General features: G+C 37.1%; 2 protein-coding genes across 2 annotated transcripts; one reads left to right on the forward strand and one right to left on the reverse strand.

Annotated features, from left to right (window-relative positions):
- Positions 1-563: 563 nt before the first annotated feature.
- Positions 564-12257, reverse strand: LOC123664198. Its single transcript, XM_045598795.1, has 12 exons — positions 11852-12257; positions 7908-9433; positions 7131-7319; positions 7003-7047; positions 6875-6919; positions 6747-6791; positions 6619-6663; positions 6491-6535; positions 6363-6407; positions 6235-6279; positions 6107-6151; positions 564-626 (listed from the first exon to the last, which is right to left on the reverse strand). Exons 1-12 carry the CDS (start codon positions 12255-12257, stop codon positions 564-566), a joined length of 2544 nt encoding a protein of 847 aa, XP_045454751.1.
- Positions 12258-12710: 453 nt separating this feature from the next.
- LOC123663904 (nucleolar complex protein 3 homolog) lies at positions 12711-23667 on the forward strand. The gene is made up of 13 exons (XM_045598548.1): positions 12711-12843; positions 12927-13204; positions 13635-13852; positions 14168-14394; positions 14675-14840; positions 15438-15558; positions 16163-16376; positions 17524-17712; positions 18104-18285; positions 19037-19245; positions 20857-21035; positions 21556-21761; positions 23439-23667. The coding sequence occupies exons 1-13, from the start codon at positions 12838-12840 to the stop codon at positions 23629-23631; spliced, it is 2388 nt and encodes a 795-aa protein (XP_045454504.1). The 5' UTR covers positions 12711-12837; the 3' UTR covers positions 23632-23667.

Below are 23667 nucleotides of genomic sequence, written 5' to 3' on the forward strand. Positions count from 1 at the left end.
AGTCATAGTAACAGCGTCACGTACGAATATAAAATATAACATAGTAATAAATTTAGTAACATTTCTATAGTCTTATATATCAGGATCTGTGGTCTATCAAACAATAGATGCCAATTTTATCATGCATTTGATTTTAATCTGATGTATTTATCAAATAACAAATTTCCCCTGACGCACGGGCGCGCGTCAGTAGCGCCTGATTTGATTGTCCTAAAATGACCTTATCAATAGCAGTTTTTACGTTATGAATCATAAATATATCATTTCTATTCTATTTCTAGTGGTACCTGTCACATCCAAATCTATTATATAAACTGGATACATATAAAATTTATTATCAATAAAATTCACAATAAATATAATAATATAATTCAGTACAAGAAACCAAAAGTTTATAGTGTGTACTAAGATAGAAATATTACAAGCTTTCTTTAACTTTAACTGTTCGTAAGTATGTTTTACGTTTGTTAGGGTGGAATCTTGCGACTCAATTTTGAAGCAATTGAGCTGAATTTTTTATACACGTTTAATTTGGATGACAATGCATATTTAGCTATACGACGTCATTCTAAATCTAACATGGCGTCCACACCCAAGATGGCGGAGTAGTTATTTTTAATGCACTCCTACAATATGGGTATCAAATGAAAATGCTCGCTGAGAACAGCTCGAAACCTGAAGTGACGACACTCTATATCCAATATGGCAAACTTCTAAAAATAGCAGACGGGGTTTTTATATTTTCATTCATTATAGGTAGCAAATGAAACTATTTGAGAATACTAGACTACTGAGAAACCAGTCCAGCGAGAACTAAATATATATATATATATAAAGAAAACAAACTTATTTTAAATGCGCTAAAAAGAAAAAAGAAATTTTTCCTATCAAAATATAACAATGTAGGTAGGTATATGATATAATGACTTGTCGCGAAATTTACCAATGTTAATAAACAAATTTTAACTATTTGATCTAATGCATTTAAATTTTTATAATTTTCACAGTAAGTTAATACAAGTAAATGAATCTCACGACAAGCTTTTTTATCGTGTAAATGTAATGACGTTAAATGTAAATAGTAAGTTTTTAAAAAGCGTTTTTAAATTATTTTATTTACTTATATTTTTATAAGCTTGCTGCCGTCCATCGCGTCCAGAAATAATAACTTATTTAATTGTATATTAGCTTTTGCGCCTGCGTGTTCAACCGCGTTGCGCTACAAGATTTTCTTTCGTTTTGCCATTAGAATATAGCCTGTCACTCAGTGATAACGTAGCTTTATATTTACACAATTTTTTTTCAATTGATTCTGTAATCTTTGAGTTTATCCATTAAAACAAACAAAATATCAAATCGTTCACATAATATTAATGTAACTATGCAATTGCTTTTTCATTGCGTAGTCTAAATACCGCATAACATTATAAAAAAAAAAGTGAATTTATAAGCAAGATTTTAGTATTTTTTTATTGTTTACACAAAAAATATAACCAAAATCAATCAAGCAGTTTTCAAATGATTTTTCATTTCAGTGCTCGAATTTTATTTGTATTAGATGTGCGTACACAGGTATTTGAACAGCGGCAGTCACGAGTACCTTTTGAATGTAAATCGTGACCACACTGTTATACTAACAATAAGTCGAGTATTACAAATGTGTGCTGAAAATATAACACACGGTCGTCTCCTACAATACAAACATTTCATAATTCAAACTTCTCAATAACTCAAAGTAATTATTTCCCTAGCAAAATTCTAGTTAAATCAGGGTGGTAGCTTAAGATTTAGGTTAATCAGGGTGAAACATAAGGCAGAATTATACGAATCGTTAACAGATGATATCCTCGCTTACAGTACTTTCCTTTTATATTTTATAAGCAATGACAGCTTGCATCTATACATATAAAAATGTATGTTTGTCTGTATGTCCTTTATAGAATCGTAAACGATGCTTTTGATCATGTCATGTTCTTCAGCAAAATGTTGTGCATGAGCCCATAAAGGTTTCTGAGTTGGTACGACCAAACAATAAAATAGAAAAAGCGTAGCAACGCGCGCAGGGTACAGCTAGTTTTCTATAAAACAATATACTTATACTCTGTCAAATGATGTTTATAAGTCAGAAGTCGACTTGAATAAAGATTTTTTTTTAATGTAAGTGCATTGGTAAGTTATGTGTTTTTTATTTCGCTTAAAACATTTTTCAATTATTCACAAAATAAGGCCGACAAGGGCGAACTAATCTCTAAAAGAGATCTCTTCCAGTCAACTAATGGTGGTAAGAAATGATATAACCGCGGGGCACAGTAATGCTAGAGAGGTGGGAAAATGATTGCTCGCAAACGAAAAAAAAACCGACTTCGATTAGATCGACATGTAATACAACGTAAGTAGACGCAAAATAGTCAAGTAAATCCGCGTTATCGAAGATTATTCAAAAAGTAGTCATTAGATCCCGATCAAATTTAAATGCGACCACATGACACGCACCACCTTTAGATTAAAACAAAAATCATTGAAATCGGTCCATCCAGTCAAAAGTTCTGAGGTAACATACATTAAAAAAATACAATTGAATTCAGAACCTGGAACCTTTTTTGAAAATCTGTTAAAAATTGGAAGAAATTGAAAAAAATGTTTACAGATAATGCTGCTATTTATATATGTGCAATAAAAAGGTGCTATTTACGTAATTTTTTATAAAAAGATATTAGTAATAAACATGATTAACAACAAGCTATTTTTAGAGGCCCTCGACCGGCCAGTACGTCTTGATAACATTCTGATAACAGGAGAACAGTAACTATCGCGGCACGTGGCGGTATTATTTATTCTTTTCGATGTTTTTTTTTTTTAAACTATATATAACCCTTTTTATATATAGAATATATTTATATTTATCATCTGTTATTTTTAACCGACTTCAAAAAAAGGAGGAGGTTACACAATTCGACCGATATTCGATATATATATATATATATATATATATATATATATATATATATATATATATGTGTGTGTGTGTGTGTTTGTGTGTGTATATATTTTTTTTAATGTATATTCGGGGATAACTTCGTCGTTTATGGACCGATTTCGAAAATCCGTATAGCTTTTTACTGGGCGTACCGATTTTGATGATTTTTAATTTAATCGAAAGCCGATGTTTATCATGTCGTCACATTTAAATTTCATCGAGATCTGATTACAACTTTTGAAGTAATCTTTAATAATGCGTATTTATTTGACTATTTTTTCGTCGATCTACGTTGTATTACCTGTCGATATAATAGAAGTCGATTTTTTCGTTTGCGAGCAAACACAATTATTTGCGTTATCCTTAATAGAGCTTATTTAATTGATCGTTTTACCGACTTCCATACGTCGTAGATATTACTTGTCAAAGTAATTGAAGTCAGTTTTTTTTCCGTTTGTAAGCAAACACAATTATTATATATGTATATATATAGAGATAGATGGGTACTGGGCGCTGTGTCAGCGCCATCCAATCTAATATCTAATTCAGAGTCAATTGAGATTCGTTAGAGGCAAGTGCCTAATGAGAGCTCGGTTGATGATTCCAGTAGTACGCTATTCTAACATTATTCCTAGCATAGCGGTGAAATTGACCGCTTTTAAAATTTTATTCCATTTTTAAATTACAGGTTTTAATTTTTTTAACTTATTGCGCGACTTTTTCCAAACTGTACAGATAATAAAAGTATCGTTTCTATGTTCAAAAAACAATTTGCTTTGTAATTGTTAAATTTCAGACATACGTATGTAAATGTGAATCCTAACTAATATTATAAATACTTTATTAAAACTTTAAAATGTCTTTGAATAAGAAAATAAAAAACATCATAAATATTCGACTAAGGAATTATAAATTTTATTAGACACTAGCTGACCCGGCGAACTTCGTATCGCCTAACACAAACTTTATCCTATGGTATTAAAGTTCAAATTGACTTTTAAGTATTATCACAAATCTTTTGTATGGGAGTATAGAAAAGTGTTGTGTTTAGACTTTTTCAGGAAATTTAAATTTTTTTTTTTTTGAATTTTTCTCTCCGTAAGAACCATCCTCGTACTTCAAGAATTATTTTAAAAAAAGAATTAGCGAAATCGGTCCAACCGTTCTCGAGTTTTGCGCTTAGCAACACATTCAGTGACTCATTTTTATATTATAGATTATTTCTCAAAAAAAATGTACGACTAACCGATATCCTTTATTATATGTTGTCAATTCGTCCGTCGCCCCGTCAAAAAATTAGCATACGATCATTATATATATGTATCCAATTTCTGCCGCTCCTATTATGAAATTTTTCGAAAGTAATTTTTTTGACGTACATGTAATAATTCTTTGGTTATTTCATATTAACCGACTTCAAAAAAAGGAGGAGGTTACTCAATTCGACCCTATATATATATATATATATATATATATATATATATATATATATATATTATGTATGTTCGGGGATAACTCCGTCGTTTATGAACCGATTTTGATAATTCTTTTTTTGTTGGAAAGGAGATATCCCTAGTTTGGTACCATGATAAGGAAACCAGGATCTGATGATGGGATCCCAGAAAAATCGAAGGAAACTCTCAAAAATCCGTATAGCTTTTTACTGGGTGTACCGATTCTAATGATTTTTAATTTAATCGAAAGCCGATGTTTATCATGTGGTCACATTTAAATTTCATCGAGATCTAATTAACTTTTGGAGTAATCTTTGATAATGCGCATTTACTTGACTATTTTTTTGTCTACCTACGTTGTTACTTGTCGATATAATTGAAGTCAGTTTTTTTTTTCGTTTGCTTGCAAACACAATTATTTTAAACAAAAATTATTTAGGCCAAATTTGCACAACCAAGTCAACAAGCCTACACCTACTAAAGATATTACATTTTTAATCGTTTTCCAAATTCATAAATATTATTTATCTATACAACACACATTATCTGTGACGTAAAAAAAACTGACAACATACTCACAAAAAAAAAACAAAAACGCTATGTATATTGAACACACATCAAAGACGGTGATCATTTACCCCATGACACGTTCGTAATCAGATCTGATAGCACACAACATATAGATTAAACATCATAAATTTTTGCGTTTACGTCATCAAGCTCTTACGTAAGCTCCGATAAGATGAACAAAGGAACAGAGAAGAGATGCAGAATGTGCTTCTCGGTTAAGGTCAGGCTGTATTGAGGTAGAGCGCAGTAGAAAATATACAATCAAAACCTGAAAAAGTACTTTAATCTTATCTATATATTAATACGTGAAGGAAAAACTTTTTACCTTTTTTACGAAAATTGCGCGGACGGAGGAGTATGACATTTCGTACACTTATAGTTTATATGTATAGAGAAGGAGTGCAGAATTCTAATATTTTTTAAAAATTATGCATAAAAAAACATTACACACACTATGTATTTGACACACACATATATAAATACTCTTTTGTTTATTATTATACAAGTATAACCTTCGACAACAGAACCTTAATAATGTTCAAACTTATAATTTAAATTAATTATGGTCGAATTTCGACCACTGGGCGACCGCTAGGATATATTGTAACAAATAGTTATTTATTTGAGTTTCGTGTAAATACATACAAAGATGCCAATCGTATTCTGAAAAGTTGATTGTCTTCGATTTTTTTTTTTTTGGTGAAATATTGAATTTAATGGTATATGAGTTCGCATACCGTTTCTTAATAATAAATAACTACATTAATTATACTATTTAATGTTTCCTTAAAAAACATAACGTAATGTTTTACGGCGTATACCTTGGAGACAACAAGCTTTCTAATGCTGATTACAAAGTATATAAAAGTAATTTCACTAATATTCATTTATACTAATAAAACATTACAAAGTGTATCTCATTTCCGCTTTAATGAATGTTCTCGGATACTAAAGATTATGAATGGGTAATCATTACATTCATATTATTCAATTTCGGGCTAGCTGGCGGTAGCGGGCAGGCCCTTGTCAACACAGACACACTCAGAACCACCCATTCGTAATAATCACGAGAACCAGCACACATGGCCTCTAGCTACCCACTAACCTGAGTGTCTCGCAGGTCGGGCTCGCTGGCGGCGGCGGGCAGGCCCTTGTCAACATAGACACACTCAGAACCACCCATTCGTAATAGTCACGAGAACCAGCACACATGGCCTCTAGCTACCCACTAACCTGAGTGTCTCGCAGGTCGGGCTCGCTGGCGGCGGCGGGCAGGCCCTTGTCAACATAGACACACTCAGAACCACCCATTCGTAATAGTCACGAGAACCAGCACACATGGCCTCTAGCTACCCACTAACCTGAGTGTCTCGCAGGTCGGGCTCGCTGGCGGCGGCGGGCAGGCCCTTGTCAACACAGACACACTCAGAACCACCCATTCGTAATAGTCACGAGAACCAGCACACATGGCCTCTAGCTACCCACTAACCTGAGTGTCTCGCAGGTCGGGCTCGCTGGCGGCGGCGGGCAGGCCCTTGTCAACACAGACACACTCAGAACCACCCATTCGTAATAGTCACGAGAACCAGCACACATGGCCTCTAGCTACCCACTAACCTGAGTGTCTCGCAGGTCGGGCTCGCTGGCGGCGGCGGGCAGGCCCTTGTCAACATAGACACACTCAGAACCACCCATTCGTAATAGTCACGAGAACCAGCACACATGGCCTCTAGCTACCCACTAACCTGAGTGTCTCGCAGGTCAGGCTCGCTGGCGGCGGCGGGCAGGCCCTTGTCAACACAGACACACTCAGAACCACCCATTCGTAATAGTCACGAGAACCAGCACACATGGCCTCTAGCTACCCACTAACCTGAGTGTCTCGCAGGTCGGGCTCGCTGGCGGCGGCGGGCAGGCCCTTGTCAACACAGACACACTCAGAACCACCCATTCGTAATAGTCACGAGAACCAGCACACATGGCCTCTAGCTACCCACTAACCTGAGTGTCTCGCAGGTCGGGCTCGCTGGCGGCGGCGGGCAGGCCCTTGTCAACATAGACACACTCAGAACCACCCATTCGTAATAGTCACGAGAACCAGCACACATGGCCTCTAGCTACCCACTAACCTGAGTGTCTCGCAGGTCAGGCTCGCTGGCGGCGGCGGGCAGGCCCTCCTCAGGCCCTCCACCCCCGGCGCCCCCCGACACGTCTCCCGCACTAGCGCTCAATGCTTTCCTCTCGCGGTCCCTCTCCGTCTTGCCCGTCAAGATGTGCTTGGTCTTGGCCAGGATGTTGAGGGGTTTGGACTTTCGTATCTGGAAAATTAAAATTATATTATAGGTTTAAAGAGCAATTTTTTAACCGACGAAAAAACGAAGGAGGTTCTCAAGTCGAAGCGTATATTTTTTTGTGTGACCACTCATAACTTTTTACAGAGTAGTCCGATTTTGATAACTGCTTTTTTATTGGAAAGAGTATACCCCGAAGTTGGTCTCATATAAATTTGAAAATAAAAATTATTATTGTAGGCCTACTAGGAGGTACTACTACTAGGGGTATCTATATTATACAACAAATAATGGTTAAAGAAGTATTATATGAAAGTTAATAGCTTAACTAAGGTAGGTAGATATTTTAAAAGTAATCAAAAATTAGGCATGTAGTAATTAGAGGTTTAATTTTTTATTAAAAAGTTTTTATGTCCTTTCTGTTCCAGGCCCCAAGAATATAGCTTGAACTATAATTCATTAAAATATAATCAAATTTTAAGTGAATCTTTATAACACAAGTCAACGAAAAACAGACAAAACATAGCAAACGAACAAGATGACTATAAATGTGCAAGAAAATCATAAAAAACTTTGAAACTGGTATATAGCGATACTGTCACAATTTAAACTAACCTTGCACTTAACAGTCGCGGGATGAACGAATTTGTCATCATCCTTATCTTCAGGCGGAGGAGGATCCCGGAGACCGCACACGAGCATATCATCCAGTGATGCTTGCAAATGTTTCTTGCGAGTCGGCCTCGCTTCTTCGTGACTTCTAGAAGAGTAAATGGACACAGAATCCACACTCGCCTTACTAGTCCCAGAGATCACCGTAACATTCTCCACAGATTCGTTGGACTGGTAATCCACTCGGCGCTGTCTCTCCTCGTATATCTCTACGGAGTTAAAAGTCTCCGCTACCCGGTCAATCTCATCCATTTCTAATTGAGACGGTATGAACTCGTAATGACCCTCATTCTCAGTGTAGACTTGATCATAAACTGCCCCGTTAAAACTTCTCGAACTCGACGGAACATTGCCGTACACATTGTTATTATAGTTATATGTATCTTCATCGTTTCTGTGATTGACTTGACGGGGCGGTAAATCATTTGCATTTAGAATAACATCGTCCAAGTTCAGAGGCCGACCTTGTCCGCCAAATCCGTCAACGACTGGTGTGGTGTTCGAGAGAAACGATCCGTCCGCATCGAAGCTGCTACAGCCGACTAAGCCTAGAGGTCTTCGTGGCATTTCTTGACGAAATCGATTCGGTGCTGGTTGCTGGCCAGCGAATTCGACTACCAATATCCTATCCGCTATATTACGGCAATTATTGTGGAATCCAATTCCAGAGTCGCTGTTACTCGACGTCGTAGTCACCTCACTGTGGTTGCTCGGCTGCGGAGAGTTGGCAACAAACTCCTGCGGTTCCGCCCTTACTTCCTCGTGTCTACACGGCCTACGCTCTCGAGGCCCTCTGATAACTGGTCGATTACACCTCGAGAAGTTTCCCAACGCCGGACTGTCTCCTTTCACCGCTAATTTCGATATCTGTTGAATAGTAGGACTGGCGCAATCGTCCGGTGGAAGCGAGTACATGCCTCGTATGACGCCGACTACATACTCCGCGGATGGAGGAAACTCTAAGCATCGTTCTGCAACAGGGTCTCTAGTGCAAGCCACTTGAAATTCCCTTGCCCTCGCGTGATGAGCCTCGTGTTCCGCCATCCGAGGGTCGACTGCGAACACGTGGCAACTGTGTGATGCTTCCGCTTCTAAATCGGTATTCTCAGCTGCGGTGACCAGTCCGAAGAACCTTCGATCGGCATCAGAGCCGCACCCAGCGTAAACGATTCTCTCTCTTTGGTACTGAGCAAGAACTTGGCCATTCGGTCGACGAAGAAGCAGGGAATTTGGAAGAACGGATAATAAGACAGGAGCTGCTGTACGTCTTTCTTGTCTTAGCTTCCTTACAGCATTGCGAACATTACCTGGTGCGGCGCTGGGTGCAGCTTGGGGCGTTTCTATAGTTCCTAAGTAACCAACAACAGCGCGACACTCAAGCCTTGCTAGGTGGCTGGGCGTGAGTTGTGCTCGACTCAGATTCTGCAAGATTTCGTTCACACCTGATGTGTTTGGAGCTGCATGACACGCTGAAAATGAAAAAAGTGATATATTGTAGAGTGAGTACAAAAAGCTTTCGAAATTGAAAAGCAGGATGTAAAAAACAACAAGTAAAGTAATTAAAAATAAGTAAAGTCATGTTGTAGTGCATCTAACTTGCATATAGATATTGATACATTTACAGAATTTAGATTTGTCTACGATATTTCTTTATGAATGAACATATTTCCATGTCGTGTGGTGTCGGCCGAGTAGAATAGCACCACCCCCTTTCTTCCCGTGGGCGTCGTAAAAGGCGACCGAGGGATAAACCTGGCTCAAAATCATCAGGGTCCTGGAGAAGGAAAACTTAATTTAAAACCCGGAATGGGGTCTCTGTCAAGCATTCGTGGCATAGCTCAAAATGCGAAAGACTCCAGCAGCCAAACTGGATCCACACGTATCGTCGTTCGTCGTTCCTGTGGGCCAAGCCAGTAAGGTCGAGATTGTGTTGTGGCAACTCTGCGTTTTCCTGAAGAGTGTCCTAGGCGACACAATGTCTGTCTGACACTGTCTACATCGTCTGCAATAGACGGACTAAGGCCAATGATGATGATGAATGATGAATGAACATATTTGCAGCGTGTACAATATTTGTTATCTATTGCCCACATCCCATGAGAAGTTATTGGCTGCACTAATGTCTATACTTACAAAAAAAATAATGACAGGTCTAATTTTGTATATTGAAAATAAAGTTTTGAAGGCACCCCAAAATTAACACTGAAGTCAAGGCATTCAAAAATTGACAACAAGTAAATTGTTTTATTAGGCCTCCCAAGTTCGAACTTGGGGAGACCTATGTCCAGCAGTGGACTGCAACAGGCTGAGCTGACTGACTGACTGAAATTGTTTTATTATTGTTTTTACGATATGGTAATAAAAGTAAACTAAATTTTAATACACCTAGAATAAGAATTTAAATAAATAGGCATAATATGGACTACAATAAATAAAGTAAATTAAAATTAGTACATTTTTCTACATATTGTTGGATACCCCCTTTTAAGTATGATAAAAAACTAAAGATGCATACAGTTTTAGTGTGATTTATAAAGAATTTATAATCATAGTGCAAAATTATTATTTACAGTGTTTCAAAATATTTCTAATAAATTGTGCATGTGTGGATGAAATGATATACAATATATAAAACTTACAGACACAGCTATTAATGTTAAGCCTGAAAAGATTAGACTTTATTAAATAATGGTAAATATATGTAAACCACAGTATCTAATAAATCATGTAAAGCTGCAGAGTTGGTTTGGGTAAATATGCTAATTGCACAAACAACTGGTTCAAATTGAATCATTTTTCTTTTACTTTTGCCCAGAGAATCGGTACAGCTGTTTAACAGGGAAATCCTGTCGGCATTCTTGGCATCATTCTACACGGACATGACTTGTACCTTAACTATTTGTAAATATTTAGTTCTTAAGTTGTGAAATGTACATATGTATAATATTTCATTAAATAAAAAGTTTTGCATAGCACATTTCTTTAGCTAGGCTATGTATTTACATAGCAGAACATCATAACATGAGACAATATAATAACTAATATGGAAAGATGGATGCAGGAAATCGCATCAAATTAAAATTATTTTTTCTAACATGAGAACCCAAAAAAATCTCAAATATTTCTTTATGTATTTAACAATATTTAATTATGATACCGTTTAAAAAAAACTATTATTAGTCAATCAAATACATTAAATATTTTAGTATATCAATAATACAGTAGAGAAATGTTAAATATTGTTTCTAATGTTTACGTGAATTTCACTCATTATAATGAACAGTCCTCTCGTTACCATGGTTGCTGTAAAGTATCCGAAACGTCAGGCATCTAACTTAATAAGCTGCGATAAAATCCGAAAAAGTTGTTTCATTATTAAAAAAATATCATATAAATATATTACTAGGTTGACAAACAAGCGTACGGTCCACCTAATGGTAACCGGTTAACTGGTTATTTTTATGTTATGAATAATTTTTCTTTTTTAAGCACTGTACCATTTATTTTATTAATTACTAGCTTCCTTAGCAATACTCATGCAAATAATTCACACTAAATAAGTAAAAACAATTCCAACCATCAATCATATTGACGTTGTTTCAAAATGAAAGACTATTTATAATTTTAATGATTAATTAAATTACAAAATAAAAAACAATAATGAATTTTTTAGTTTTATATGCTGCTAGAGCAAGCAATCATCTATAATATGATATATAATTTTTGTAGAGTAATTGTGAGGTTTTTTTTCTAAAAAGGGAGGCAAACATCCTAACCTATTAATATATATGATTATTAATAAGAAATATTTTTTATTTTTAAATTTTTTGTTTATTTTATTATTATACTATTAAGGATGTCGTCATATAAAAATTAAATTTTCTTACCTGGATGATGCATCATCGCTGGTTGTGGCCTCCGTCTGGGAGGAGGGTACCTCCGTCGTGTCCTGGCTCGCTCCTCAGGTTCAGTGTCTTCTGTGTCCGTGGGCGGTGACTCTCTCGGCGCCACACTCAGTGCTATCGGCCCTGGAGCGGCTGCGACTAACCGGGCCACAGAGGCATGTGGAGCCCTGGCTACACTCGCTCCGTCAACTGCAAGTAAGGCGTCACCAGCTCGTAAGCCAGCTCTTTCCGCTGGTCCTCCCGATGCCACAGCCGACACAACGCAGGGTCTCTGCCCCGCTATGGTAAACCCAAAGCCACCAGGACCCCTCACAACCACTACCCGTCGCTCAGCAGTCCGTGATAAGGCTGCTCTTCGTCGTCTCCGTCTTTGCTGTTGCGGCACCATCACGTAAACTTTTCACAGATTTACACTGTGTTTTATAAAACAAAAAGCTAGTATTTGAGCATTTCTTTAATTAAGGTACAGCTAAAATATTGAGATAGGCATGCCAAACAATTATTCAAAGTGAAGTAAACTAGAAAAACAAGAATTTTAAAGTTACAAGAAAGTTTCGAGGTCTTTATAACTGAATTGACATTTAGAAAGTTTGAGTACGTTCAAAAACGGCATTTATTCACAACTAAACTTGTTTTTTACATTTCACGCAATATTTTTCGAGAGTCTGATATTATAAGTAATAATATTCTGCTATTTTGCTCTAATTAATTACAAGTAAAGTAAAACACATATTTAATACAGGAAATATACTAGTTAAGTAAAAAAACTATCAAAAAAAATAAGTATCGTGAAAAATCTATGCAACAGGTTATGGTAGAAAGGGAACGTTAAATTATTAGTTGTCAAATACGCATGCTAGCTTTCTTGTCAAAAAGTGGTTATAGCTGTGTCAATTGAAGTCACGTTGAAATTTTTAAAAACAAATCAATTTATTTCACTAGAAGTTAATAAAAACAAATCTATAAAAATGGCGGTAAGTTTCTACTCAATATGTTTATTTATTGCTACTATTATTTTGAATTACACATACTTATACAAACAAAAAAAATATTTCAGAAAAAAGGCAAACCAAAGATTAGTAAAATAAAAAGAAACAATCAAACAACGAATAAAATGAAGAAGCAGGGTAAACTGAAGCTGCAGAGACACCGGACTAAATTACAGAAACAGAAGCCTCAAACGCAGGCGCAGCCCGAATACAGCAGTGAGAGTGAATCGTCAAGCAACGAGTGGGCTGATATGTTGGATGAAGAGGAACAGAAGTACATTACGAGTAGACTGGCGAAGCAGCCTCAACTTCTGTCTAATATACCTGAGAAGGAACCGGATAATAAGTATGTGGAAATAGTGATATTATAAGTTTTATTAATGTAAACAAGTATAACCTCACTTTTAAGTAATAAAAATGATTTCATTATACATAGTAAGAGAAATATATAATAAAATAGTTAAAGTTCACTAACTCTAGATTGTTATATGAAGAAACTTATGTTTTGTATTTAAAATTTCAACTGTTTTATTACTTTTCATCTATAGATTAGTTAGAAATTTAGTCATCTATAACCAAATCAATAAATAAATGAAATCAATATTGAAATAAACTTAACAATATAGTCAAATTATATTGATTCTAAATAATTAATATTTTAGATATAATTCAATCTTAATTTCAATATAAGTTTTTTAACTCAGTCTTAAATATTTACAGAGTAATGCATAAAACTCCCTTTAACATTAATTCTGAAAATATTTTAATAACTTCAGACATGGATCAAAACGTAAAAGAAACAAAGAAAAAATGCCAAAACCTGTCAAACAAATAGACACTTATAGTGATAGTGGTGCAGAGAGTGACACAGACAACAGCGATGTCGAAGAAAAATATGAGAAGGAGCTCTCTGAAAGACCTAAGAAGAAAATGAGAACTCTATTGCCTATAAAGACTAAGGACGGAATTGAGGAGAGAACAGAAGAGTGTGAAGGTATAATTAGACTTCGATTCTGTTGTATTTCTGTTGTATTATTTCTTGTCTATAATCTTGTTGTGACTGAAAAATTCAAATACAAATTATAAAATCTAAATAAAAGATGGATAGATCAATTTTCTTAAGTAAAATTTTATTGTAAGGATCCCTATTTCTAAGACTAGCATTTTGTCAATCTCTTGTATAGCTATTTTTTCACTATATACTGCAATGACTGCTAATGACAAATATTTACACTTCAACCCAAATGTAATGAAATTAGAATTTACAACACAACCTAAAATTTATATGTATTTATAATTTTAATTCTAGAATCTGAAACAGAACAAGACAATGAACAACAAAGTGAGCAAGAATCTGATAAAGCTGAATCAGATTCTGAAACGGATTCTGGCATGGAAGCATCTGCAGAAGAACAACCAGAGGCAAAGGTTGTGACGACTGTGGAACTGATGGCCGAGAGACGGGATCGGCTGAACCATGAGAAATTAAGGATTGGAGCTCTTTGTTCTTCTCTGTTGGAGAATCCGGAGAAGAAGGTTTAGTGTTGATTGAAATATTTCTTGATTTAGCTTGTAACGATCCACTGCTAAGCATAGGTCTCTTTATCCGTTTAGAAGAAATACAAAGATAATTATACTGATTAATGGATGATTACACACACTATATTTTATGATATGACTTGGAGGACTTTTGACTTGGAGGTCCTACTCTATGACCAATTAAAAGTTTCCTTACCTTCATAGCACCATTTCTTCTCCGTTCTGCTATGATATTATTACTTATAACTATTAAAATTCTAATATTAATTATTTCCAGATCAAAAACTTATTCCCAATCCTGTATCTAATGGAAGAGAAACTGAAAGACGGCACACCAAACTTAATCTCAGTTCGTAAATTGGCTACGATATCTGCAGCAGAGGTGTTTCGCGACATCTTACCGGACTATAAAATACGTCATCAGGACTATTCTGATGTTAAATGTAAGTGCTATTCTATTCTAATGCTTGAAGAAACATTTAAAAAAAATCGTCATGCCAGTTTTATGTCAAATATTCCTGAGATTTCTATGTTATTTAAAAATTGGAAAGACTAACCTGAAGAGAGTCAGAAGGGTAAAGAATGAGTGTAAGAAATTAAAAATTTCGTACAGAAATATCAATCTGTTCAATGACCTCTGTAATATTGTTTTAATGTTGCCATGTCAAAATTTAAATTGAATCCATTTCTGCTTGTTTTGGACTCTAGGTAATGTTATAAATTTCGTGTCTTGAATTTCTGGTCTTACAGAACTATAAATATTTATGAAGTATTCTCTTAGTCTCACTAACATTATAAATGCGAAAGTTTGTGAGGATGAATGTATGTATGTTTGTTATTCTTTTACACAAAAACTAACAGACTGATTTTAATGAAACTTGATACATAGTTAGCTGAAGATCTAGAATAACGCATAGGCTACTTTTTAACGCGACATTCTCACGGGATTGGAAATTACACGAATATTTTTAATATAAAATTGTTAAAATGCAACTTCAAAACATCCATTTTTATTACAATTGTCACTATAATTGTTACAGTAAAAAAGGACACGCTCGCCTTGTACAAATATGAAAAAGAACTTTTGGAATTTTACAAAAGATATTTGCAGAGATTAGAGAAAGCTGCCAACATTTTTAGATCCAAGAAGGGCGATAACCGGTATGATATTAAAATGATTTATCTATATTATACTTGCATAATAAAAATTACATACATACTAATATTATAAAGAGGTTAAGTTTCTAACTTTGTTTGTTTGTAGGGGGTAATTTTTGCAAATATTGATCTGATCATGAAAATTCTTTTACTAACAGAAAGCTACACTATATAGGAGTGATATAGGCTATATTTGATTGTTATGGAACAAAAATTAAAAAATAACAGTATATGTAAATCAAGTCGGAGAAATGCAAGCGAGATGAAAACTTTACTATATATTTGCACCATTATATATTTACATAATTCACGCCCTACAAAGTGGATACGGGTCGGCTAGTTTTTTAATATTCCTGAGACTAAAATTTTTTTTACATTAAAAGGGACAGAATATAAAATCATCTTGTCTTTATCATAAATAAAAATTAATTATAATCCATTTTTAGGCATACCAAGTTATTATTTACTATTATTAATTTATTAAAAACAAATATCATTTTAATTTGTAAAATAATAATTCTAAAGTACTTTTGAAGCCCACTAAAATAATTTTCGATTTTTTGTTTCTTTTTTGATCCACATAAAATAAAACAATATTGTTTTCCAGGAAAGCAGATGAGACAGCCGTTAACCTAGCCCTAGTGTCGGTCCGGTGCATGTGTGATGTACTAGTGGCTCGGCCCAACTTCAACTATGGTAGCAACATCGCTCAGAGCTTGATACCGCTGCTGGCTGCCAGGGAACCTCGAGTTAGAAGCCTTGTTACTGACTGCTGTGTCTCCGTCTTCAGGGAGGACAATAAGGGGGAGATCACACTTGTGGTAAGTTGATAGCATAGAGTTAATAATCTTTTGAATAATTGTGGTAAGTTAATTGGTTTTAGAACTAAAACTTTTTTACGCACGCTTGTCTTGGGATGTAAGCTGGTGAATGCGTGACGAGAACGTTACGAAAAGTGTGATCGGGCGAGCCGAACGGAAGTTGAGAGGGAAATATAAGTTAGTGAAGTTAAAAGAGAGAGAGTTACGTTTCGTAAGTTTTACTTTAGTCGTGTGGTCTAGAGCACACTCGTTTTTTTTTATTTACTACGAAAGGTGGCAAACAAATGTCCGATGCAGCTGATAGTAAGCAGTTACCATAGGCTTAGGACGCTTTCAATACCAAGCCAACATGTTGCCAACCCATTTCCTGATTCTCCCGAAGAATTCCTTCCTCACTACAAGAACACGACTCATGTTCAGCTGTAACCATTTGTAAGGTACGGGTATCTCCACAGTGACAAGGGGTCTAAGCTTTCGAACTATTTGTATATAATTGTTAGTATTAAAATAATTTTATTTTTCATACCTGTGTTTGATTGATAAAATCATCATTTTATTGAAAATTTGGCAGAGGTGTATGAAGAATCACGTCGGGGTCACCAGTTTTAGGTAGTGTGAGGAACATGGTGATTGAATTCCTCATCAACCAATGAAAAGGGAGGATCCTCCGACCAGACGGGTGTTGTGTCTGGCGGGCTAACGCCCCGACGGTTATTGTCGGGATCTTGTATATATACTTAATCACTTTGAAAACTCTGATAGCGCGATGTAGCATACGTCAGTTTTCTCTAATTACGTAGTTTGTAGTCGTTCGTATTTTTCGCGTAATAGATGTCGCCACAAAAATTTATTTAAATTGAAATAAAAATAATATTGAACAGGTGTAAAATTGCAAAATATATGACGAAATACTAGATAAAGGGTCTCATAAATGTGACCAGCTGTGACAAGGACGGGAAGGGGGCAAAAAAACGTGAAATATGTGTGACTTAATTTATTGATAGCCCCCTGAGGATGCTTCAAATTTTAAACAAGATTAATTCTGGTCTGCCTTTACTCAATAAAATTACATAATAGGAGTCATAACAAAGATGAATGAAATGATGAAAGATGATTTTAATATGAATACTTCATCGTACCCCCACAGATAGTCCGTCTCATCAATCAGCTAGTAAAACGTCGGGGAGACCGCCTGCATCCTTCAGCGCTCGACTGCCTCCTCTCGTTAAAAATCAGAGACGTAGACCTGGACAAAGAAGTTGACCTACAGCACAAGAAACGGCAAGAAGAAAAGCATAAGAAGAGAATTGTTAACTTATCTAAGAAAGAGAAAAAGGTACATGATTATGTGTTTCTTTAGAGTTGAGTTGGTCATTTTATTGTACATCGGGAAAAAATTTCTGTCTATAGAAATTTTATTTTAAACCAGTAACTAACAGACAGTATAAGGATTATTCTCAAAAGTGTTAAAGTAATACAATTAATTCCAATGTTTATTTGCACAGATTACGATGGCATTTTTCTTTTTCCATTGTATTATCTGTTTATCAGTTGTAGTTTCTAATTGAGATAGAATGAATAGAAATTTATATTAAATAACTATATTTACATATTAAAATCGAGCTATAAAAAAAAGAATTTCTATATTTATGTTACTTTATTTTATGTTTTGTATCATCTAGTATACCCAAATAGTATTTGAACTGTGACAAAAATCCACATTACAGAGAGCAAAGAAGCTGAAAGAAGTAGAACGCGAACTGCTGGAAACTAAAGCAGCAGAAAGCGAGGCAGCTCGGAAGAAACTACTCACAGAAGTTACCAAGACCGTGTTCCACATTTACTTTAGACTGTTGAAAACTGCCCCGAGAGGAGGCCTGCTGTCCGCAGTCCTCACTGGGCTAGCCAAGTAAGGCTTACATAATTGATATCTTTTTGTCCTATGCAATCACATCATCACTTCAGCCTATTGCAGTCCCCTGCTGGACATAAACCTTCATAAGTTTGCAAGGAATAATCAAATTAAGTTTTCTAGGTCTTAATTTGACCTTGAAGGGCCGGACCTCCCAGTGTATAGAACAAGTTAATTAAGTTCTTTAGTGTTTCATTTGTTTTTAAAGTTTATCTTGTTTTTAGTGGATAAGGATTTATTTTTCAATGAAACTGGTAGACAGGTCCAGTTTTTAAGTGATCAGGTTGCCCACAAACATAACAAAGATAACTCTACACATAGGAAAAAGTGTTCCTTTTGGCTTACTTGCTATACAATGGTTTTCTGTAAAATCATAGGATTACCTTGTCCATTTGAATAGCCAGTTGGCGTAGTTTGTAGTGGCCCTGCTTTCTGCTCCACGGGACGCGGGTTCGATTCCCGCCTAAGTCCGAGTGTATGTGTCTTTATATATTTATGTATGTAGTATTTTTAAGTATATTTATCAAAAAAAAAATACCTATGTCAGTCGGCTGTTACCTATAACACAAGCATTAAGTTACTTTACCTTAGGAGCAGATGACCCTGTGTTAATGTTAAAAGATATTTATTTATTTATTTATATATATCCAACCAGCAAGCTGTATACAGCTCTATTAAATTAAAAGTATTTGACTTACCAAAACCACATCTATTCTATTCTCCAGAACCTTCACAAAATCCTTTCCAGGTTTACGCACGTGATCAACCTGGAGTACTACTCGGACCTGGTCGCTCTACTAGCCCGCTTACTGCGAGACGATCAGCTGGGAGAGAGAGAGAAGTTACAAGTGGTGCGCGCAGTGCTGGCCATCCTGGCGGGGGCGGGAGATGCTCTAAACGTGGACCCCGCCATCTTCCACCAGCATTTGTATCACCACATGCTGGCTGTACACACGGGTACGTGTAACCTTCGTTACCGTTACTAAGTCTTACTTGCTGACAAGGGGAGGAGGGAAACGCACTTTGTGCGTGTTAGCAACTTTTTAAACCGCCCCCCCCCGGGTATATAATACGGTATAACGGGTATTTTGCTAAATTGGTTTGAATCTTACCTTCACAAAAGATAGTCGATTGTTGTCGTAACTGGCTTATTTATCTAACGCATACAATGTGTCATCAGAAGTTCCTCAAGGTTCTCACCTAGGACCGATTTTGTTTAACATAATTATAAACGATATAAATGAACGCTTTTTATACTCAAAAATATTCTTGTATGCTGATGATCTTAAGTTCTTTCTCATTATTTCTTCTCCCGAAGATACTGTTTTACTTTAAAGTGATTTGAATCGCCTCATGGATTGGTGTGATTTTAATGGTCTGAACCATAAAAAGTGTCATGTCATGTTCTTTACCAAACATAAATTAGTGAGTCAAAGGGAATACAGTTTGAATCAGTGCACTTTGAAAACGGTACATACTATTCGCGACTTGGGTTTAACGCTAGATAGTGCATTACGATTTAATAATCATATTGAAGGAATATGTAGTAAGGGTTTCAAGAATCTGGTATTTATACTGTGGAATAGTAGCGAGTTTACCAACCCCCAAACTACTATAGCTTTATATAACGCATTCGTTCGCAGTGGTCTCGAATACTGGAGCGTTGTTTGGAATCCTTTTTACAATACTTATATTTCTAGATGGGAACGCATTCAGAAACGTTTTATGTGGCACCTTACTTTAAAATTTGGCTTAGGTAATAAAATACCCCATTATCGCGACAGATTCAGTCACTTTAATATGAACACTGTCGAAAGTCGAAGATGCTTGCTTGACAACCTGTTTCTGCATAAACTAATTAATGGTGTACTGGATTATCCTGTTTTGCTTAGTTCTGTTTGCTAATCGGCACCTACTAAATGTCTACGTATAAATAAACGAATGCTATTTTATTGTATCTCAGCTTGTTCTAACTTGGGTTATCAGGCACCTTTAAACAGAATGATGAGATCTGAGATGGGAAAAATTCACTTTGAGATAAGACGAGGTGTAGATGTTATTTTTTAATTTTTTTACTAGGTTGTTTAACCTCCTAAATATTTTTGTGATGGACTTAATGGTCAGCAGTTCTTTATCTACAAAGGGAGGATACAAAGTGGGGACTTTGGTATTGGTCTTTGTGCGGATGTAGTGCACCATTAGAGTGTTTATCCTTCCAAATATTTGAGTAATGTTAATAATAAAGTACCACATTGACTCTTGTTAGCTGATCTACGTGGCTATTAAGGATTGATGATGATTAGGACTTGGTTGAACTTGGTCCGACAGTAAATTTTGTTTTTTTATTTAACTTAATATATATAATTCTTCTGAACGTGTGTTTGTCACCTGAATTCTCCTCGACTGCTGGACTGATTTGGTTGAACTTTCGTGTGTGCAATGAAATGGAATGGTTTGAAAACACAGTTAGATCCGCTAGGTGGCGCTGTCGGTGTGTCAGCAGCCGCCGAGCAGGCCGATATCTGCCGCTAGTATCAGTACAATCATCGGTGTTCGCTCGTGTTCCAGGCGGCACGTCGGACTGCGCGCCCGTGGTGATAGAGGCGCTGGCGGAGCTGTGTGCGCGTGCGCGGCGAATACCCGCGGGCGTGCTGCGCGCCTTCGCCAAGCGGCTGGGCGCGGCCGCGGGCTCGCTGCCGCCCGCCGCGGCGCTGGCGGCGCTGGCGCTGCTGCAGCGCCTCGCGCAGGTACGCACTCGTGGGGGCGGGGCGCTGGCGGGTCTGTGGCCACACCTGCGGCCGTGCTGCGCGCCTTCGCCGAGCGGCTGGGCGCGGCCGCGGGCTCGCTGCCGCCCGCCGCGGCGCTGGCGGCGCTGGCGCTGCTGCAGCGCCTCGCGCAGGTACGCACTCGTGGGGGCGGGGCGCTGGCGGGTCTGTGGCCACACCTGCGGCCGTGCTGCGCGCCTTCGCCGAGCGGCTGGGCGCGGCCGCGTATACTTGCGACAATGGCGACGCTATGGTCACAGCACCACAGCTGTCAGCCAGCTTGTCGCTGTTGGACTGGCGGTTGCGGGTTCGATTCCCACACGTGGCAAACATTCGTATTGGCCGTACAGATGATGCCGCGATCTGAGCGTATGTGCTTGTGTACTGCGTGTTTCCCCCAATACAGGTCTAACTTCTACTATAGGCCCGTTAAGTGTGAAGCGTTTATTTATTTGTTATTTTCACATGCACAAAAAAATACATGGAAAATGGTTTTCCCCAGCAAAACAAAACCCTGGCGTCTTTATTCGAAACGGAAGAGACGGTGGGATCTGGGAGGTATGACCCCCTGCTACCGTCGCCAGAACACTGTGGGGCCAACGCGGCCATCGCCTTCGAGACTTGCGCGCTGAGGAAACACTTCCACCCTACCGTGCGGTCCGTCGCAGTGGCCTTGTTGACGGACAAGCCGCACGACTTGGGCAACTTGTGAGTGCCTTCCCATTCAGTCTTGTAACATCCCACAGCTGGGCATAGGCCTTTCTCCACCTAGGAGAAGGATCGGACTCCACCACTCTGCTCCACAGCGGGTTGGCGGACGTATTCTCTACTATGAGTAACGATCGCTATCAGGTATTTATGGCAACAACTGGGACTGACGGCTTAACGTGTTCTTCAAGGCACAGTCATCCAAACCGGAAAGGAGTATTTCTAAATACAAATATCCATATCGAGCGGCAATCGAATCCGCAAGCCGTCGATGTTTTAGGCGACTACTCACACAACTACACTAGAGCGGTTGTCGAGTACCTTCCTATTACATTTTTTTTTTTTTGTTCATATGCAATTATCAAACCAGCAAACGTCTGATGGTAAGCGCGTGCCGCAAACTACGTACGCCTGCAACACCAGCGTTGCCTGGACCATTACCGAACCTATCCAACCAAAACTCGAAAACTACTGAACATTCTGGACATTTTCATCTGGATATCTGGACATCTGTACTTTTATTATTGTAATATATAGAATAATAATTTTAATAAATTTCACGTAAATTTGTGAAAATAGTGTAAATGTTTGAAATTAATGATAATATTGATAATTTATAAGTCCAACAAACTGGGGAAGAACCTCAACCTTACAGAAGATCACTGCCAAATAATATTGCTCTCATGTAGTATAGTCTGTATAGTGTGGCCTTTGAGTAAGATGACCAGAGGTCCAGGAGAGAATAGGGGATAGAGTCAGCAGCAACTTGCTTACAAAGCTTCTGGTTTTGCGAGTGGTTGGTATAGTTCGCGTCATGTAAAAAGAACGCTGGCCTAAAAGCTGCGCAAAGGGATTTATAGCGTAGTCTATTTGGTGGTATGAGGTAGGGGGCGGGGTGTGTGTATCACGCGCCGCATGCTTGCCGGTGTGCTATTGGTTAGACAGTACGACTCAAAATACTATCGCGCACAAAAGTTTTAAATTACGAAATAGTTTTACATAGAGAAGTGAATAAAAATATTTATAACGTATAATTCGCGTCATGTAAAAAGAACGCAGACTTTCAAAATGTGCCAAGACGATTTACAGTGTTGAAAACTCTTGAAAAAACTTTACCCTGCTGTCAATTTTTTTTGGACAGTCTTATTTGGTAAACCCCTGTCAATAGTAATTCACGTTTTTTTCCGCATTTATCACTCACTTTCACAACACGTTAGCTTACGGATATTTGTAAAACTCCATTTACTATTTATTTCACTAAAAAACAAATATCAATTTATCATTTTAAACACATAAAAACTATTAAAATACGAATATCGAGAGTACAGATAATTAATATTTTTGAATATGACATTTCAATAACTAAAAAATTTGTTATTACCGTTGTTGAAAAAAAAATTGTAATTTTGTAAAGCGATTATTATTATACTAATTTAGGTCCGAGGTATTTGTAGTATTTTTTAATGTACCTACCAATAACCATTATACGAAGTCGCGAGTGAAAGCCTAATTAAAAAACTAAAAAGTAGTACTTTCGTGCGCGATTATACCCATGCGCAAACGCACCCCGTCCAGTTTCTTTCAGCCTTCTTTTTACATGATGCGAGTTGTACCCTAGTCATATAAAAAAACTTCATTACAATTATTTTTAAGCTTGTAACTTGATTACAATTGCAGGACTCCAACACAAATACTGGAGCAATACGACTCCTCGCAAATGGCGTTCAAACCCGCCATCCCTCCCCCCAAACCTGCCCAGCCGGCGAAGAGCAAGCCTTCCCACGCGTGGGCTCAAAGCGACTTAAAGGCCCACTGCGCTAATATCGAAGATAGCGTAGATATGAATTTTAGTGAGGCTGTTGTAAGGTGATTCTTATGCAAAATAAATAAATAAAATTAAAAAAAT

The sequence above is a fragment of the Melitaea cinxia genome, chromosome 21, assembly GCF_905220565.1.
Source record: "Melitaea cinxia chromosome 21, ilMelCinx1.1, whole genome shotgun sequence".
In the NCBI taxonomy this organism is placed as follows: Eukaryota; Metazoa; Arthropoda; class Insecta; order Lepidoptera; family Nymphalidae; genus Melitaea; species Melitaea cinxia.

What these genes read in the sequence shown, in the direction of transcription:
- LOC123663904 (XM_045598548.1), top strand. An exon ending in GGACTATTCTGATGTTAAAT is followed by an intron (nt 14,841 to 15,437) that starts GTAAGTGCTATT and finishes TAATTGTTACAG; the next exon opens with TAAAAAAGGACACGCTCGCC. An exon ending in CCGCACGACTTGGGCAACTT is followed by an intron (nt 21,762 to 23,438) that starts GTGAGTGCCTTC and finishes TTACAATTGCAG; the next exon opens with GACTCCAACACAAATACTGG.
- LOC123664198 (XM_045598795.1), bottom strand. Translation starts at nt 12,257, where the DNA reads ATGGTGCCGCAACAGCAAAGACGGAGACGACGAAGAGCAGCCTTATCA. An exon ending in CTGACCTGCGAGACACTCAG is followed by an intron (nt 7,048 to 7,130) that starts GTTAGTGGGTAG and finishes TATGTTGACAAG; the next exon opens with GGCCTGCCCGCCGCCGCCAG. An exon ending in CTGACCTGCGAGACACTCAG is followed by an intron (nt 6,664 to 6,746) that starts GTTAGTGGGTAG and finishes TATGTTGACAAG; the next exon opens with GGCCTGCCCGCCGCCGCCAG.